General features: G+C 46.3%; 1 protein-coding gene across 6 annotated transcripts in view; it reads left to right on the forward strand.

Moving 5' to 3' along the window:
• The window catches only part of adamtsl3 (ADAMTS-like 3), a 57,968-nt gene extending 39,553 nt beyond the window's left edge, over positions 1-18,415 (forward strand). For 2 of the 6 annotated variants that reach the window (XM_086104848.1, XM_086104851.1), the window contains 23 exons: positions 404-449; positions 1,710-1,946; positions 2,106-2,232; positions 2,327-2,401; positions 4,387-4,544; positions 4,654-4,765; positions 5,757-5,895; positions 5,966-6,016; positions 6,115-6,319; positions 7,173-7,320; positions 7,395-7,479; positions 10,162-10,481; positions 10,551-10,683; positions 11,476-11,686; positions 11,778-11,957; positions 13,024-13,177; positions 13,252-14,119; positions 14,201-14,328; positions 15,017-15,110; positions 15,177-15,384; positions 16,442-16,551; positions 16,628-16,830; positions 17,364-18,415. In XM_086104848.1, coding sequence (XP_085960974.1) covers positions 404-449; positions 1,710-1,946; positions 2,106-2,232; positions 2,327-2,401; positions 4,387-4,544; positions 4,654-4,765; positions 5,757-5,895; positions 5,966-6,016; positions 6,115-6,319; positions 7,173-7,320; positions 7,395-7,479; positions 10,162-10,481; positions 10,551-10,683; positions 11,476-11,686; positions 11,778-11,957; positions 13,024-13,177; positions 13,252-14,119; positions 14,201-14,328; positions 15,017-15,110; positions 15,177-15,384; positions 16,442-16,551; positions 16,628-16,830; positions 17,364-17,476 — 4,105 coding nt within the window. In that variant the 3' untranslated portion in view covers positions 17,477-18,415. Of the gene's footprint in view, positions 1-403; positions 450-1,709; positions 1,947-2,105; positions 2,233-2,326; positions 2,402-4,386; positions 4,545-4,653; positions 4,766-5,756; positions 5,896-5,965; positions 6,017-6,114; positions 6,320-7,172; positions 7,321-7,394; positions 7,480-10,161; positions 10,482-10,550; positions 10,684-11,475; positions 11,687-11,777; positions 11,958-13,023; positions 13,178-13,251; positions 14,120-14,200; positions 14,329-14,548; positions 15,385-16,441; positions 16,552-16,627; positions 16,831-17,363 lie in introns of those variants that run through there. The other 4 variants (XM_086104850.1, XM_086104849.1, XM_086104847.1 and 1 more) reach the window with 4 other exon arrangements.
• Positions 18,416-18,436: the final 21 nt, after the last annotated feature.

Below are 18,436 nucleotides of genomic sequence, written 5' to 3' on the forward strand. Positions count from 1 at the left end.
TAGAGTCCACCCTCTTGCATTTGGAGCTATATGAGCTTTATCCTGGCAGAGATCAATGATAACATGACAAAATGGTGATTTTTGTCTGGCGTCAACGCCTTCCATTTCATTGAAGGTCAGCAGATTTGAAAGTGTGATTAAATCTCCTTTGACTGTAGCGACCCAGTGTTGCGCTTCGTGCACTGTCACATTGTACGGCCGCTATTATGTCTTTTGCGAGCTCGTCGCGGAACCTCGCGCGCTTGCGGCTTGCCACATGCGAAAAGCTTTGAGCAAATGTGGAGCTAACCGCCGCCTTTGGGTGCACATGACTGGTGTATATTGCGGTTTGCCTCATCATTCAATACCACCCAACGCCGGTTCACACAAGTGCTCCTTTTTCCCCTCCTTCCTCCTCCTCTAGGACCTGCGAAGGGCAGAATATCAAATATCGCACATGCAGTAATGTGGTAAGTTCAGCATCTTCATAGCATCGAACCTCCAAATGGGGTGATGGGGGTGGGGGTGGGGGGGGGGGGTGCTTTCTTGAAATGACTTGCAAATAACTCCTGCTATTGGCAGAGGATAGAGGCCAAGCCCCGCTGCCACAAAATACCTAAAATGGAGAGGATCATCAAGCATCTACAACAAGGGTGTCAAAGTCATTTTAGTCACGGGCCAATTTGGAGTTGCGTCTTCCCTCGGAGGGCCGTAATGACAGTGAAACCACAAAATCTGTACACAACAATTTAATACATGACTATTTTTGAAATCAGTCAATTTGTCACGTTACGCACGAAGCAGGAAAAGGGAACTGCTTCGTACGTAACAGAGAAAACAAGAATAAGTGGATCCCCGAAAGAGCAGACACCGACAAGGACTTCGTCAAAACAAAAATATCTATTACAAACAAAACCCCGTCAAATAAACAACAGAAAGCGCTGGTAAAAACGAGAACCAGGAAATAAGGAAACGCGACAACAGAAAACGCTTGCAAAAAACGGCAAGGAAAATATGTTAAAACAAGTACTAGTTCACGTACACTAATATAATGATTCCCTTGGGACGACGAAAATATAACCAACAGCGAATGGTATCGAATGAGAATTACAATCATAGGCAACAGCAGTGGCACGGCATGCAATACTCCGGCAATGGGTTGACCGCCGGAGCGCCTAGATAAAGCAGGTGCAATCACTGACAAATAGGCAGCAGGTGTGCAGGCGGCAGAAGTGAACGCGTGCCACCTGCTGCCGAATACGGAACATGACACAATTATAATAGTTTGTTCAATTATTGTTCAAGTGAGTGTAAACAGGGTAACAAAATTATTACTAAATCTTAACATTATTCATTACACATGGCAAGTTGACATTTTGGTACATATTTTAGCAAGTTGACACACATGATTTGCAGGCCACATAAAATGATCAGGTGGGCCGGATCTGGCCCCGGGGCCTTGAATTTGACACCGGTGATCTACACTGTGTATTTAGCATGAACTCAGGGTAGAGAAACTGCATTTTTTTTCCAATCAGTTTTTTTTTAAAAATATAATCACCAAAACCAGGACACTCAAACATAGACGCAAAAAATAAATAAATAAAAAAAAATAAAAATAAAACCACACTATTGTCAACCAAAACACAAAGATTGCCCCCCAAATACGCAGCGGTTCACGTTAACGCAAAGCATCATGTCCTTGCACTTTGACGTCATCTTTCTCTCAGGACTGCCCCGTGGATTCCGGAGACTTCCGGGCTCAGCAGTGTTCCGCCCACGCCGACGTCCGCTACCAGGGCCAGTTCCACGAGTGGCTGCCTGTATACAACGACCCGGACAACCCGTGCGCCCTCAAATGCAAAGCGAAGGGGTCCGGGCTGCTGGTGGAGCTGGCGCCCAAGGTTCTAGATGGGACACGTTGCTACACTGAGTCCCTAGACATGTGCATCAGTGGCATGTGCCAGGTGGGTCAGAGCGCTACAATATTACAAATGAGCATCCTGAACGCAATCTCATTATCTTCAAATGATGTTTCATTATCGCTATGTGATGATAGGTAAGTCAAATCAGGTCCCATCACGACTGAGATAGTCTTCGGCCGCCCGGCCTGCGTGTTTTCCTAGATTGTCGGCTGCGATCATGAGTTGGGGAGCGCGGTCAAAGAGGACAACTGCGGCGTCTGCGGCGGCGACGGCTCCTCCTGCAGGCTGGTGCGAGGGCACTACAAATCTCAGCACGCCTCAGAAAAAAGTATGTCCAATGCCAAGATCTGTTTTTGTTTTTGCACAGGTTGAATATATGTGATTAAAATAAATCTTGTCACGCCCCCCTTTCTCTCCTGAAGCGGAGGACACTGTTGTCGTCATCCCCTTCAAAAGTCGACTTGTGCGTCTTATTCTGAAAGGCCCGGATCACTTGTGTAAGTCCTGGTAGGTCCGGGGTGCTCTTCCATCCACATCTGCCAAATACTGTACAGTGTTACCTCTTCTTAAAAACGTCTCTTCATACGAAATTTTCAAGTTACGTAACGTCTCAGCAGGAAAATATTGCCTCTTGTTACGAAAGAAATTTCAAAATACGAAAGGTAAAAATACAGCTGCTACTCGCAACTCCGAGTTTCCTCAACGCAACATACTTATAGCTGCTCTGCCGTTGGCTATTACCGAGCATCATCCTGGCATTCAATTGGCTAAGAGGGACCTCTACTGAAAGTGTCTATGTGGGCTGATAGATACAGTTTGTGTCTATGCAGCGTTTTTGTCTTTTGCCCCTCGGGCCACGAGGCATTCAGATAGTTTTAAGTAAATGTGAATCACCCAGAAAAAGTGTTCACCAGTCCGGCAATCGCTCACTATGCTGATATTTGCCTTGGACATTTTCAAAATGTCTTCACTGGCTCCCCATTCATTTTAGAGTTATTTTCAAGATCCTCTTATTTGTTTTCAAATCTCTGAATAATCTCGCGCCACCTTACCTCTCTGAGCTCATCCGCCCCTACACACCTGCCCGGCGCCTCAGGTCTGTGGACCAGACTTTATTAGAAGTACCAAGAACTAAACTGAGGCTCAGAGGGGATCGAGCCTTTTCTGTTGCTGGTCCCTCTCTCTGGAATGACCTCCCACTAAACATTCGGCAAGCCTCCTCGCTGCCCATCTTCAAAACCCTCCTCAAAACTCACTTGTATTCTTTGGCATTCGACTCAGCATGACTTAGATTTGTTCTTGGTTTTACTGTTTGGTGCTTTCTACCGCCTTTATTACCGATTTGTCTTACTGTTTATTGTGCATGTTAAATTGCTCCATGTACAGCACTTTGTATGCAGCGATGGCTGTTTGAAAGTGCTCTATAAATACTGTTGACTTGACTTGACTTGACTTGACAAAAGATTGTTCAAAGCTGACAAAAGCAAACGTCCTCGGATCAGCTCTTTACGAAATGCCAGGCAAAAACCACTGCTGAGAGTGAACATGAACGAAAGAGGGCAAAAAACCCCCGATGAGAACGTGTTTAAAAGTTAAATGACCATCATTTTTATTCCTTATTCTGTATAGTTTTATACATGATGTACAACTCTCATTTATTGTGCAATAATCTAATTATAACATGTATTTGTTACATATTTTGGTGCATTTTTATGTTTTAGGAAACATTTATGTCTGAATTTCGGGGGGCTTGGAACGAATTAGGGCATTTACATGGAAAACACGTCCCTACTTACAAAATGTTCTAGTTAAGGAATTTCTAACGGCACCAATTAATTTCGTAGGTAAAGTTACCACTGTACTTGTGCTTGATAGCGTCAAATAACTCATTGTACAATTTTTCCTAAACTGCATGTTCAGCTATCGCCAGATATTGTTTAGCCTTTGGAACCAAGCAAATGCCTCCATCAACAAATGTCATCAGCCGACAAATTAAATCACTCGCTAATCATACGTTTAACCTACTGTATGTTTTCTTTTCAAGTTAGCTTTCCCAAGCCCTTTTTTTCTGAATGGAGAGCTTTTTCATTCTCCTTTTGGCACGCAAATTGGAACCATGTGTGCACAGATGTTGACTGTTGTTGGTTACCGCTCAATCCTGCGCTCCCCAATGTTTTCGTTGCCCTTAATGTCCTTGTTGGAAATCCACATGGCCGTCTTGGTTTAGGGTTGAAGTGAGGTCAACTCCTGTTAGAGCTTAGCGGCAGCATGTCAAAGGGAGCGACTTTCTCTCCAAACCTTCGAGTACGTTTCCTGTCCGTTTGTTTAAAGTGCGGTCATGGTTGGCTCGCGAAATGGGGGCACCTGCCAAGGATGCAAAATGTCCGCGGAATCTAAGACTGTGACAATCATAGTATGAATCAGAAGAGTTATCCCCCCCGCCCCCCTCGTTATGTGCGCACGTATTCGTTCCCTTCTTCAGATGTGGAGAGTAAGACTCTGCAAGGCGTGAAAGGCCAATGCGTCTTGGATCAATCAGGGCAGTACCAACTGGAAAACACCACCCTAGACTACCAGAAACTGTCAGATAAGGAAGTCCTGCGAATTCCGGGGCCACTCGAGGCTGATTTCACCATCCAAGTAAGCACTCAGAGTCATTTCAGGTGCATTAAATGTGGAGTTATCGACACTGCTGTTCAAAAGTTTAGCCCCCATCATTTATGGAATCTCTCAAATATTCTTCTGGCAGGTCCAATTTGCAGCTGGACCGGACAGCATCATCCAATACATATTCTACCAGCCCATCGTCCACCGCTGGAGGGAAACGGACTTCTTTCCTTGCTCTGTCACTTGTGGCGGCGGTAAGCGAGAGAGATGCTTGTTGTGAATGGTTTTCTGTTTGTAAACAATAGGTTGGGGCGGTGAGAAAATGATGAGAAAAACTCAGATATACTGTACTCCTAAAGGTTTCGTTTTGATGTTGAGATTTTTTTGGGGTGGGGAGTTTATATCCATCCATCCACCCATCCATCCATTTTCTGATGCGCTCATCCTCACAAGGGTGGCAGGGCGTGCTGGAGCCAATCCCAGCTGTTTTCAGGCAGTAGCCTGAACTCTGCAGAGGTGCAGGGTTGGATTCCGGCGATGGCCTTCTTATGTGGACTTTGCATGTTCTCCCCGTGCTTGCGTGGCTTTTCTACAAATACTCCAGTTTCCTCCTACATTCCAAAAACACGCGTGGCAGGTTCATGGAACACTCTAAAATTGTCCCTCGTTGTGTGTGTGAGCGCAGATGGTTGTTTGTCTACGTGTGCCCTGCGATTGGCTGGCAACCAGTTAACTCATTCATTACCAGCCAATTCTGGACCAAGTCTGAAAAGACGTTTAAAAACGTCTTTGGGAGTGAATGAGTTAAGGGAGTACCCGTAGACAGCTGAGATAACCTCCAGCACACCCCGTGACCCTTGTGAGGATAAACAGATCCGAAAAAGGATGGATGGATAATGGCTAGCCTATCGATTCTATTCTTTAGTCCATTCCTCAATGATCGAGTTGACCATGTCAACCACGTCTTTTTTTTTTTATATATATATATATTTTTAATCAATTCACTTGGTGCAATGTAAATCACATCTTTTCGGTTGCCACCACGCACATCCAAACTGTGGCTTTCGAAGAAAGAAGGCTTCAAACATCATTCAAGCCATTTCTTTTCCCAATGGCTTTGCCTCGATGAAATGACGTGTAAGGGTTTGTTGACGAGCGGTGCCATCAAAGAAAACTCCAATTTTACCACCCGGATGTGTGATATCAAGGTGAAAAGGTCAAGCCTGCTTTCTTTGGCCGGCCCAGGGTACCAGCTGACGTCCGCGGAGTGCTTCGACCTGCGTAGCGGCCGAGTGGTTGTTGACCAATACTGCCATTATTACCCAGAGAACAGCAAGCCCAAACCCAAACTGCAGGAGTGCAACATGGAGCCCTGCCTGGCCAGGTTACAATGCTTGATTTGCTCTTTCGAAGACACATGATGTCAACATAAATAATCATCTCTTATCTTTTAGTGATGGCTACAAGCAGATCATGCCGTATGACCTATACCACCCCCTCCCTCAGTATGTCCTCCTGACTTTCACAAAAACAAAACAAAAAAAAACATGAGGTACCATCCACGCATATGCATTTCCATCATTTGACCTTGTTGTCTTGTAAGGTGGGAGAACAGCCCTTGGACGGCCTGCTCCACTTCCTGCGGCGGGGGCATCCAGACTCGCTCGGTTTCCTGCGTGGAGGAAGACATGCAGGGGACGGTCATCGCAACGGACGAGTGGAAGTGCCTTTATGCCCCCAAGATGGCCATCTTGCAGCCCTGCAACACCTTTGACTGCCCCACCTGGATGGCTCAGGAGTGGTCACCTGTAAGTTGACTTCATGTAAATTCACACTCACGGACGGAATGCTTGGGGCGGCACGGCTCAGTTGGGACGATGGTTGTGGGTTTGACCCTCAGCCCTTGTGTCCTTGAGCTGCCCACCCAAATGAGAATTGCATATTTCTCAACTTTTTTTGTGTAATTATGCTACCCATCAAATGTTCGGACTATTCGAGGATGAACCTCAAACCCTTACAAGTTAACTTTAAGACATTCTCTGAGCTGTTGAGTGTTTCAGTTTTTTTTAAATCAACTTGCTCTATTCTCGAACAAGGAGTTGAATAGCAAAACTCATAATGGCTGTTAAATCGATGAAAATTTCCAAGGACCTGCTGATGATACTTTGTGACACTCTTTGCTCATTTGCACATAAAAAAATTGGGCAAGGTTGAATTATATTCCTCCGTAAAGATTTTGGTGCATTTTTACTTTGACACAAGAAGTGTAAATACTGACCACAAGCTCAAATTTGGAACCAACAAGGTGAAATGTCACTCTTCGATGCGTCAGGCTCCATGAATTCATCTTAAATCTCCCATGGCAGCCATACAAACACACAGAGAGGCCAAAAAAAAAAAAAAAACTTGGATGCAGTTTACCTTGCACATACTTCCCGGAACGTGCCGTTTCAAATGCTTGGTTTGGCAGAGGACACGCAAAGTTCAGAAAGCAGCGGGAGATTTTGGAGCATCTCCTCTCCCAACCCTCAAGTCAAAGGCCAAGACATTTTAGTCAGTCAGGAAAGGATGAGAGCTGGCCAACTAACACAGATTTATCTTTCAATATATGCGAGGCGAGAAGTATTAACTGTCCTGTATCCCCCCTCACGCCGCTTTCAGTGCACTGTGACGTGCGGTCAGGGTCTGCGCTACAGGGTGGTGCTTTGCATTGATCACAGGGGGCTCCACGCGGGAGGATGCAACCCCACCACCAAGCCCCACATCAAGGAGGAATGCCTGGTGACTGTGCCCTGCTACAAGGCCATCGGTGAGTTTGCAATCAAGCCGTGGAAATGCTTTCGATTCTACGCCTGACTTTCTCCGCCCTCTCTGCTGTTTCAGACACGCTCCCCGTGGAGGCCAAACCGCTGTGGCATAAGCAGGCCATAGCCCTGGACGAGGAGACCGTTGTGACCGAGGAGCCGGAGTGAGTTGGCATGACGGCGAAACCCATATTGCAAAATGGGACTCGGTGTTGACAGTTTCCAACGGTATTGTGGTTGCGGTGGTGTCGAGAGCCAGCCGGCGGTTTCCATCGCGCACCTGTTGTCCACACCTGTCAAAACACCCGCATGCGCCGTTGGGCGTCGGGCTTCGAATGTGCGTGTTGTATATCGGCATAAAGGGGGCCCGAGTGAGTGGCGTGGATAACCTCAATTTACAGTTTAACTCCAACGGGTCGGGTCCAGGAGGGATTTGCCGTGCGTGTTGTGTTGATTGTTCGCCTTGTCCAAAGTTCGATGTTTCACGCTTCCTTTTCTCCGCTCAACACCTGCATTGTCAGATTCCGCTCGTAAATGTGATGGATGGGGTGAGCTAAGGTAACAAAAGGGATGTTAAAAGCAAGAGGGGGTGAGGTGGGGGGGGGGGGGGGGGTGAGTTGGCGGGGGGTGGCGGGTTTGGAGCAAGTCCGCCCGCTTTGTCACAGACGCCCCGTGTTGCTTCGGCACATCCGCAGATGTTGCAGATGTTTTTTTGTCTTGCATATCAATTGACTAATAAAGGCTGTCCTCCAAAGACATTTGGAGCGCGGCCCGGCGCGTTGCATGACTTGCATTAGCGAGCGTGTTCGCTAGTTTGAAACATCTGCGCCTTTGACTCATCTCTGGTGAGAAAGCTGCGATGAAGGACGAAAGACAAGCGCGTCTTTTCTCCCCCTTCGCAAATACATGCATGCGTGTAATATAGCCCGCTTCACATGCCAACACTAATACCGTATCTGCCAACCATATGGGACAAAATTACAAAGACTCGTCTTATGTTGAATTTACCCCCACCACCCATAAAAACAAAAACAACAGGAAAAAAAAAAGAAAGAAACCCACCACTGGATGAAATATTTCCACTGTCGGAAATGTAATTGATGAGATTAGGAAGGGGCTTTGGCGGATATTGCAAACATCTGCTGGCGGAAGACATCGCCATAATTCACAAACATCTTTTGGTGGATGGCTTTTATTTGTTCACGTTAAAACACTTTGCGTCCTTGTGAAGGAGAAGAGCATGACTGCAGTTGAGGTCCTGTGGGGAGACGATTCAACCAAGGCAAACATATTCATCCGTCATCTGTTAATGAACAGCAGCTCATTTTACCGTTGAAACGTCAGTGAGTCATCGCAGACGACCTTGAACGCAATATGATTTAAACCAAAAATCCTCTTCCTTGATCTCTTGGTTCAAGATGCCATTTCATGCGCATTCCTGCGGATGTTGGATTGACATGAAGCGTGTCTGAAAAAAAAAAAAAGCCACCGGGATTTCATCGAAAGAGTTTTTCACTTGAGCTGTTGAAAGGACCTCTCGCCCAACCTTGATGGACACGGAAGAGCTCCGAGTGTTTCTTCTTCCTGATCGGTTCTTTTTGAACCAGGAAGGAAGGGTTTATCCGTGGACGGGCCATCGTAATGCATCACAGCTGTTTGATTAATCGCTTTATAAAGCCAATTTTGGCAGTACTAAAGGTGGACTTAATGTCTTAACTCAAGTCAAAAGAGCATGTCAAAGTGGAAGAGCGGAATTCTGCATTTCCAGCCCGCCTCAAATGAAAAAAAAAGAAATTAGCATCATTTGTAACCATGAAACTGGTTGACCTTGGTGGATTCCGGGAGAGGTTGATGTGGACTTTGCTTGTGTGTGTTTCCCAGCACACTTCATCGTCGCGTACGTTGGTGAAAGAAAACAATTTAAAAAAACAAATCAAAAGGAAATAAAAACTAACTACTTGAACAGTGGTACCTCTACTTACAAAATGAATTGGTTCTGGAAGAAATTTCTGAAATAGAAGATTTTGTAAGTAGAGACGCGTTTTCCATGTAAATGCCCTAATCCGTTCCAAGCCCCCCCAAAATTCAGACCTAAATGTTTGAGAATGCATAGAAATGCAACAAAAAATGCAGCAAATACATGTTACAATTAGATGATTGCACAATGAATGAGTAAAGAATTTCAAATGATGGTCATTTAACTTTTAACTGCATCCTTATCGTTTTTTGCCCTCTTTACTGCATGTTCTCTCTCAGAAGTGGTTTTTGCCTGGCGTTTTGTAAACAACTGAGCAAAGGACGTTTGCTTTTGTCGGCTTTTAACAATCCTTCGAAAATGTCCAAGGCAAACTTCAGCATTGTGAGCGATCGGCCGACTGCTGAACACTTTTTCTGGGTGATTCACATTTACGTAAAACTATCCGAACGTCTCGTGGCCCGAGGAGAGAATGACGAGGACGCTGCATCGTCACCTATCTTTCTATTTACACACATAGACACATCCGGTAGAAGTCCCTTTTAGCCAATGGGATGCCAGGATGATGCTCGGTAATAGCCAATGGCAGAGCAGCTATGAGTATGTTGTGTTCATGAAACTCGGAAATGCGAAGAAGTCCATCCTGTATTTTTACATTTCGTATCTTGAAATTTCTTTCGTAACAAGAGGCAATATTTTCCTGTTGAGACGTTTCGAAACTTGAAAATTTCGTATGAAGAGACGTTCGTCAGTAGAGGTACCACTGTATCATGGAAATTCTAAAACGATGATAACCCCGCTCACAAGTGATGCGTTGGACACACCTGTGATATATAATAATATGTCACGTTTGCTCGTCTCCCATTGCCAGCTTCATCCCCGGTGCTTGGCAGCCCTGCAGCAGAACGTGCGGTGCCGGGACTCAGCGGCGCACAGTCAAGTGCCGGGTGTTGCTCTCCTTCTCTCAGACCGTCGCCGACCTCCCCGATGATGAGTGCAAGGGCGTCAAACCTGCGGCGAGTCAAGCCTGCTACCAAACTCCCTGCAAGAAGCCAGCGGGCAACAATGACCGGGACGTGGAGGAGGAGCAAGAGGAGGAGGAGGAGCAAGAGGAAGAGACCCTTCACAGAGAGGAGCTGCATGAATGGGAGTACGACGGCTTCACCGAGTGTTCCAAGAGTTGCGGAGGAGGTGGGGAACTTTTCCGGTGCGTGTCGTCTCCTGTGTACTGCTCATGAACCTCGCTTGTTTGAATCTCAGGCGTGCAGGAGGCCGTGGTCATCTGCCTGAACAAGCAGACCAGGGAGGCGTCAGCAAACCAGAGTTTGTGCGTGAGCGCCGGCAGGCCCCCGCCGCTTCTCCTGGACTGCAAAACGCAGCCTTGTCCCCCCAGGTAACATTTTCAAGTCAATGACTTGAATCAATTTGCGTGGATGCGTAATGGCAGCTGGCTCGTAGGCTCCTGCGCCTCCGTTAGTCTCGCACCTGCAACCACTTGACTGTGAGAAAACATATCACTATTAAAATAGTCCCATCGTATATCCGTGACATTATTTCAGTCAACCAGACGGAGATGGATTGCTGGCTGTATCAGGGGAGAACAGGAAATAACAATTGAATGTGAATGACTGCGGACCACTGATGGCGCACATTTTTGATTTAACGCTTCTCGCGGTGTCACGCTCTACTGCTCCCTCTCGTCACCAAACGCGGAGGCTGGAAGCCTGTTTTTCCAGGCCTTGAGCCTTATTTTCAGGCACAACAAACGCTGATTTGGACGTGTTTCCTTTGGCCTTTCGCTCTCTCCCCGAGGCCTCCTCACGCTCCCACATTAAGCTGCGCTCTTTTTTTGGATCGTATCCCCCCGTGAGGAGAAACAGCCATAGCGTTAAAACCGAATGCCCGAAACACGCTACGTTCCCGATTCTCCTCAGGGCCCTGGAGTAAATATAAATCATTTGGAAATGAAAATGTTTAAAGTAGCCTCGATTCTTGAAGAGGGAGAGGGATTATTTCATCAGACTCACAGCGTGCGGGTGAGAAAATCAGAAGTGCTCCAGTTCATCCAAGAGCAATCGCACTTTCCAGGTTGTAAAAAGCACATGGTAATCAGAGTGGGCCAACGCAGCAAGGCCAACACCACAACATGATTCGGTGCAGTGATAAGTAATAATGGTATTTACAGGTGGGAAACGGGGGGGTGGAGCCAGTGCTCCGCTTCCTGTGGGGTCGGCCTGATGTCCCGCAACGTGGCATGCGTCCGCTTGCCGTCCCCGGACAGCAACAGCACTGAGCCTTTGCCCGATGAAAACTGCCACGACCCAAAACCAAACCCCATCCAGGCCTGCAACCGCTTCGACTGCCCCCCCATGTGGGAGACGCAGGAATGGGGACAGGTAAAAAGACAAATGAATCACTCCAAGTGGGCCCTCGTAAGAAGATGTTGACATCCTCGTGTTTGTTTGCGGTTGATGTTGCTGCTTTTAGTGCTCCAGTCGCTGTGGAGATGGCGTTGAGAGGAGACGGGTCCTGTGTAAACAGCGCTTGGCCGATGGCAGCAACCTCGAGCTGCCAGACTCATTTTGTCCCTCCACGGTACCGGCAAACCAGCGGCTGTGCAGCACAGAGCAGCAGTGCACGCCACTTTGGGTCACCAGCTGGTCCCAGGTAGGCTTGATGCAGTGGATCACATTAACGTACCTCGGGGACAGTATCTAGTACCGTATTTTCCGCACTAAAAGGCGCACTGGATGATGAGACGCGCCTTCAATGAATGGCCTATTTTGTAATTTTTTTAAATATATTGGACGCACTGGATTATAAGGCGCAATCTACAATGCATCCACTAGATGGAGCTATGCTCCTTCCGTTCGACTCGAGAGGCGTTCATGACCGCCTCTGAAAAACGTAAATTAACGATTCCTTCAATGAAACTACGAAAATTGAAAAGAATACATCAAAACAGAAAATCAAGCGAGGAAATCGCGAAATAAATTCTATAGCCCCCTGACAGAATTTATTTTGGCATTTCCTTGAGCGTAGCTCCAACAGAACGATCAGATGTCAGTAAAGTGTCAGAGACTGGACTGTCTCAGAAGTCAAAAGAATACGTAACAAACATATTCTTTTGTTGTGTACTGTATTCACAAACGAGGAAATGCCAAAATAAATTCTGTAGGTGGGGGCCATAGAATTTATTTTGTGATTTCCTCGCTTGATTTTCTGTTTTGATGCATTATTTTCAATTTCCGTAGTTTCATTGAAGGAATCGTTAATTTACGCTTTTCGGAGGCGGTCATGAACGCCTCTCGAGTCGGACGGAAGAAGAGAAGGCACGGAGATGGACAAAGACGTATCTGTATTTGTTGAGACTGTGAAAACCATTAATATACACAACAACACTACAGCTCTCCTTTTTTTCGGAGCTGCAACAAAAACATTTTGAAGAAGGCAGCGACACAGTTCACTGAACCAGCAAGTTATAACATTGTAAGCATGTCTCCAGCAAGGAGCCATCTTGGGGTCGACATATTACCGTAATGACCGTACACAAGGCGCACCGGATTTTAAGGTATACTGTGAGCTTTTAAGAAAATGGAAGACTTTTCGGTGCGCCTTATAGTGCGGAAAATACGGTACCTTTGATGGTTCGGACCCATTGTCCCCCTTAAAGGTCTGACAATTTCCTTGTGAAGTATTTTGTTTTTGTGCTTGTGTGCTGTCCCACGTGCAGTGTTCAGTGACCTGTGGAAATGGTATGCAAAGACTTGAGGCGGTCTGCAGGAAACAAGGGCAGGACGGACAATATCACACCGTAGATCCAAACAACTGCTCGTCTCTGGCGCGACCCACAAGGATCCGACCGTGCTCTCTTCGGCTCTGCAAGAGTAAGAGACCATCTTTTCACTTAGAGCGGTAGATTGTCAAGAAAATAACCAAAGCGGTACGTCTTTGGTCACAGATTCACTGAAACCCGACCCGACTATCCTGGCTCAGAGGAACGTGTATATTCAGTGGAGGAAGAGCAAAAAGGTCCACTTGGTGGTTGGTGGCACTGCCTATCTGCTTCCTTGGACCACTGTGGTCCTTCGCTGTCCCACCCGCCACATCCGGAAGGCAAATATCCAATGGTTGAAGGAAGGGAAGCCTCTAGTGAGTCTCCCACACCTGTTTGTGACACCACTGGGATTTGTGAAGATCCAGCAGGTTGGTCCGTCTGATGCCGGGACGTACGCCTGCGTCGCCGGGCAAGCCAAGGAGCATTTGGTCCTCCAGGTCATTGGCGCCAAGCAGAAGTTGCACGGATCCGAGGCAACAAGGGTACAGGTGCTCTCCATCTCGCCAAATACCGAATACGTTGTCGAGAGCTTGCTTCAACTCAAAGTTGAACAAAACAAGACCACCTCGCAAGACCAGGGAGACATCCCCAATGTTATCATTCTTGATCGTCAGAGGCTGGATGAGCTCGACAACTTCAGAGGAAAGCAAGGCGAGCAAGTGATTGCTCAGTTACTCAGCAAGCTGTCCCTATCCCACGACGAAACCAATCACTCAGCTTCTCACTCTCCAGAAATGGATTTCCCCTCCACGCAAGGACCCCTTCTTCGTAAACCCAAAAGCCACTCGACTAGGTACAGAGGCCCGGTGATTATCCAGAGCCCCGAGGAAGTCGGAACGGTATCGTCTTCCGATGTGACTGTCAATGTCGGGGCGCCAATTTTGCTGCGGAAGCCCTATGCCAGTTTGGAAATCAAATGCGAGTCTCTTGGTTACCCGCAACCATCCTTAACCTGGACCAAAAATGGAAAACTGTTGCGTCACGCTAGCAAGTATGACCAGACAACTCACGAACAAAACTGCAGGTGAGATTAAGATTTAACGGAGCGGACATCATGTCTTTGCACCGGCAGTCTCGACCTGTTGCCAGGCGGCTCGTTGAGGATTCGGTCTCCAAACCAAGCGGATGAGGGTCTGTACACCTGCACTGCCCGGAACCGACTCGGGTCCTCGTCACGCTCGTCTTGGTTGCAGATTAAAGGTGAGAACCATATGCCTCTTTCATTTAAAATAGGAAGTCAAAGACCCTCCCGGAGCTTTTTGTTTAACAAGCACGGCTATTCGTTCTGGGTTTTTTTGAGACTCCCAAAGTAACGGTCGATACATTTTGCAGGCACTGAAATGTTTCAAGTTTATTAGTACTGATCCAACCCCAGGGCCAAGCTTCCGTAAAGGGACAATGATGTACATTTTTTTTTCAGGTGGTAGAGATGTGTCTACTTTTCCGGTTCAAGCTTGGAATTTCTGGGAAGTCACACTCTTTTCACACACACACACACGCATACACAGTTTGAGCAGAGCCACCGCGAATGTTTTTACGCTGGGTCGTGAAGCAGTGGCTGGTCTGGGCTGAGTCAGTGGTGGGGAATGTGTGGTGCGTGCCATCAGCAGAAGTCTCTTCAGAGCCGCACTGTCCCACCTCCCCTCTAAGCGTGACCGCTTGCAATCTCTCTGGACTCCATTCAAAGTGTGACGGCGCCGCTGCTTTCCTCGCGTTCTGGCGCTTTTTTTCACTCATACGACAACAATTAGATGCCTCCGGGGCGGAAGTTTCAAAGCAGATAAGCCTCTGCACTCCGAGTTATAAAGGATATGGGGGCTGTCGAGGGACAAGCTATTTAGTGTTTTTTTTTCCCGCTCCTGTAATTCCCATCCATTGTTTTTTTCAGAAAGCGGAGGAAGAAACTGCGTCCAAGCTGTCGGAGCCATTGGCCCCTTCTGCCTTGATAGGAGCAACAGCAGCATCCAGTCAGCTGGACACAGGTTGGCAGCCGCCATGCAGCATTTTCATCCGTTTTCAAATCAGAGACCCATGAAACTTTCTTTAAGTAGTTGGCGCGTGGACACTTGGGCGCCGTGCACAGCCAGCTGCGGCGGCGGCACCCAGACCAGACGAGTGCGCTGCGTGAAGGACCCTGAGGTCGGCCTGATGGAGGTGGACCGCCACCGCTGTCTCGGCGCTGGACGGAGACCATCTGACACCAGGATGTGTAACATTATGCCATGCGCTACTTGGGCTACGAGCGCGTGGGGATTGGTAAGCCCACTCGTGTTAGCCGATCATCATATCAAGTCATGGAAAAATTTAGGAGGACTGCTCCCTCACTCTGTCTGACATGCATCTTTGTGACCTTATTGGCACCAAGGGCGAGGCTGACTCATGGCTCGAGTTGATCATCAGCGTCTTTTTTACATGCCGTTAGCCATTTACTCCATGAACTGCATCATAGTTTCTCACAATCATGACACATATTTTCTAGCCACCTGCCTTTTGCAACACATCCTCTGATGAAACTATACATACTCTTGTTGTAGTGCCAAATGCCAACACTTGTACAACTTACAGGTTGGCATTTCTGCCCTTTAAAATTGATGTGACAAACCGAGATTTGCCTCCTAAGCTTAATCTTCTACTAAAAAACTGTTATATCAATCAAAAGTGATGCAACGCCAACATCTACGGCAGTGGTTCTTAACCTTGTTCGAGGTACCGAACCCAACCAGTTCATATGCACATTCGCCGAACCCTTCACTAGTGAAAAATATACAGTATATATATTTTTTGCAAACCTACTTATTAATAACAGAAAAAAGTCAACACAATTAGTCGAAGTAGAAAGTATACGTTTTTTAATTGTGCACAAAATGAACCAGCCGGTGATGGCCAAGCGGGTGTGTCATGGAAGAGGCTCTGTCGAACCCCTGAGACTGATTCACCGAACCCTTCGGGTTCGATCGAACCCAGGTATAGAAACACTGATCTACGGGAATCTGACAGTCATCGGTTTACAAACCTGACTTTCACAGACAAGCTTGGTGAGACTGTCTTTCATGCCTATTCGCGGTCAATCGTTCTTGCCGAATATATTTATCGGCGGAGTTAACGCTTGGATTTCAGCTGACAAATACAAATGCCCAAAGCAGTGAATGATTGGATCTGTTGGAGTGGTTCCCAAACTTTCCACGCCATACAGAGTTCATAAGTATTTAATTTCCATGTCAAGGATCACTGATAGAGGTAATTCTGTTTGCTTCAGCGTTATTTTTATTTTCAAAACTCTCTGACAATGTGTTGTTCTTTTTCAATGTTATAGTGTAGTGGTCAATGCATGCGTCCAACTTTGGCCAAACAACAGCGCCATGTTTTTTGCCAGGACACAAATGGCACGAAAGTCCCCTCCAGGATGTGCAATCGACTCCATCGGTAAAAATCGCCGTTCTGACAACACGTTTCCTTCGCCGGGTATTGCTTTGTGACCCTAATGTGTTCCTCTTCCAAGGCCGAGTGCCACGAGGAACTGCTCAGGGGACGCCCGCGCCTCACGGTGGCGAGTCGGACCATGGACGCAGTGCACCGCCACTTGCGGCCGGCATGGCTTCCAGTCGCGTCGAGTGGTTTGCGTGCAGCGGCCCGGTGGAAGCTGCGTGCAGAGGCGTCGTCCCGTCAGCTGGCAGCGCTGCAATACGGTTTCCTGCGGCAGAGGTGAGCCGTTCCAACATAATTGTGTTCGAGCATGGTTCAAGCGTGACACCATGAAATGGTCAAAATCGCTTAATGTCTGAAAATTTCACATATTCAAACAACAAATGTGCATGACCAAAAAAAGCTATGATTTGTCATTCAACCGATATTCTCAGGTCATTTTAAAATTTGACCAAAATTTGGGATGATTAAAAAAATTATTCTACAGTCATTTATAGTTACATTTGGAATTTGAACAAAGTTTCGGGGAATAAAATACAAGTGTGCCTCTTCTCATGCAGTTTGGAATTCAACCACAATTATGCCCGTCAAGTTAAGCAATTTGGAATTTGACTGAATTTCTCAAATAAATTTGGAATACAATTTTGGAAAGCCCCAAAAGACTTGATTTTCAATTCCACTGATATTGTGGGTTGAATTTAGAAGTTCACCAAAATTTGAGATGATAAAAATTGAATCCCTGACATGTTAAGCCTCAGCTTTTTCACGTTAAGCGTTTGAGAGTTTTTACACTGATGCTTTGATCACCGTAGCTGCTGGGGAGTGTCGCGACAGCACCAGGTACTGCGAGAAGGTGCGGCAGTTGGAGCTGTGCACGCTGGCGCAGTTTAAGAGTCGCTGCTGTCACTCGTGTCTCAATACCTGATGGATGGGGGAAACTTCAGATGCCATCGAGGACCTCTGCTTCTCCCTGTGACTCTGCAGGCATTGACTGAACAGAGGGACATATCACACGATGGACGTTTTCAGATGTGACGTGATGTGATAACCACTGGAAAGGATTTGAAACACATTTTCCAAAGCATTTTGAGTAGGAAAAAAAAAACTCCAATTTGAGATCTGAATTGACAAATTCAATAGGGTCGGAGTTTGAATTGAATGTTGCACTCATGACTGAAGCAAACGCGCAATGGGAGAAAACGGAGAGGAAAGTATTTTGCACTCAAAACTCAACGAGAGTCTTTGTTAAAAACATGACTTGTTGATTTTTTTTTAATGTTACATTTCTATATATATTTGCTTGGTGATTTTTAAAAAGCTATACTGTATGTCTAGATGTCTAGTTTAACCACTTTTTTATGCTTTTGCACATTTAGTCGTGACATGCTGTCGCCTTTTAATTCTCCTTTTGGTTTGCCTCCCAGGTGATCGACAAGTCAGCACAATGCTGAAAAACAGCAATATTGAAGCATCATCTTTGCGTTTCTCCTTGAATTATTGTTCTTTTCTTTCTAGTATATATTTTTCATTCATTATTTATTCACCAGATTGGCACTTTTGGATTAAAGTGCAACATGTTACAGATGCTTGGGATTTTATTGAGGTGCGATTGTTTGATTTTATGAGAAGAAACGGTCATCAACATATCAAGTATACGCTTCAGTTGTGTAGATGTGTATTTTGTCTTATTTATTTCCATGTGTATGGTTTTGTTGATAAATAAAATGGTTGGATTTTAAGTAATTGAATTCGCCTAAAAACGGTTGAATTTGATGTACATGCCGAGGCCCCCCTCTGCCGGTGACATTGATCTGTCACGCCTGTTTTTTTTCATGTAATAAAATGAAGCACATTCCTTTTATAACATGTCGCCTTTCGTCATTAT

The sequence above is a fragment of the Hippocampus guttulatus genome, chromosome 2, assembly GCF_054856545.1.
Source record: "Hippocampus guttulatus isolate MCC_2025c chromosome 2, RoL_Hgut_1.0, whole genome shotgun sequence".
NCBI classification, from domain to species: domain Eukaryota; kingdom Metazoa; phylum Chordata; class Actinopteri; order Syngnathiformes; family Syngnathidae; genus Hippocampus; species Hippocampus guttulatus.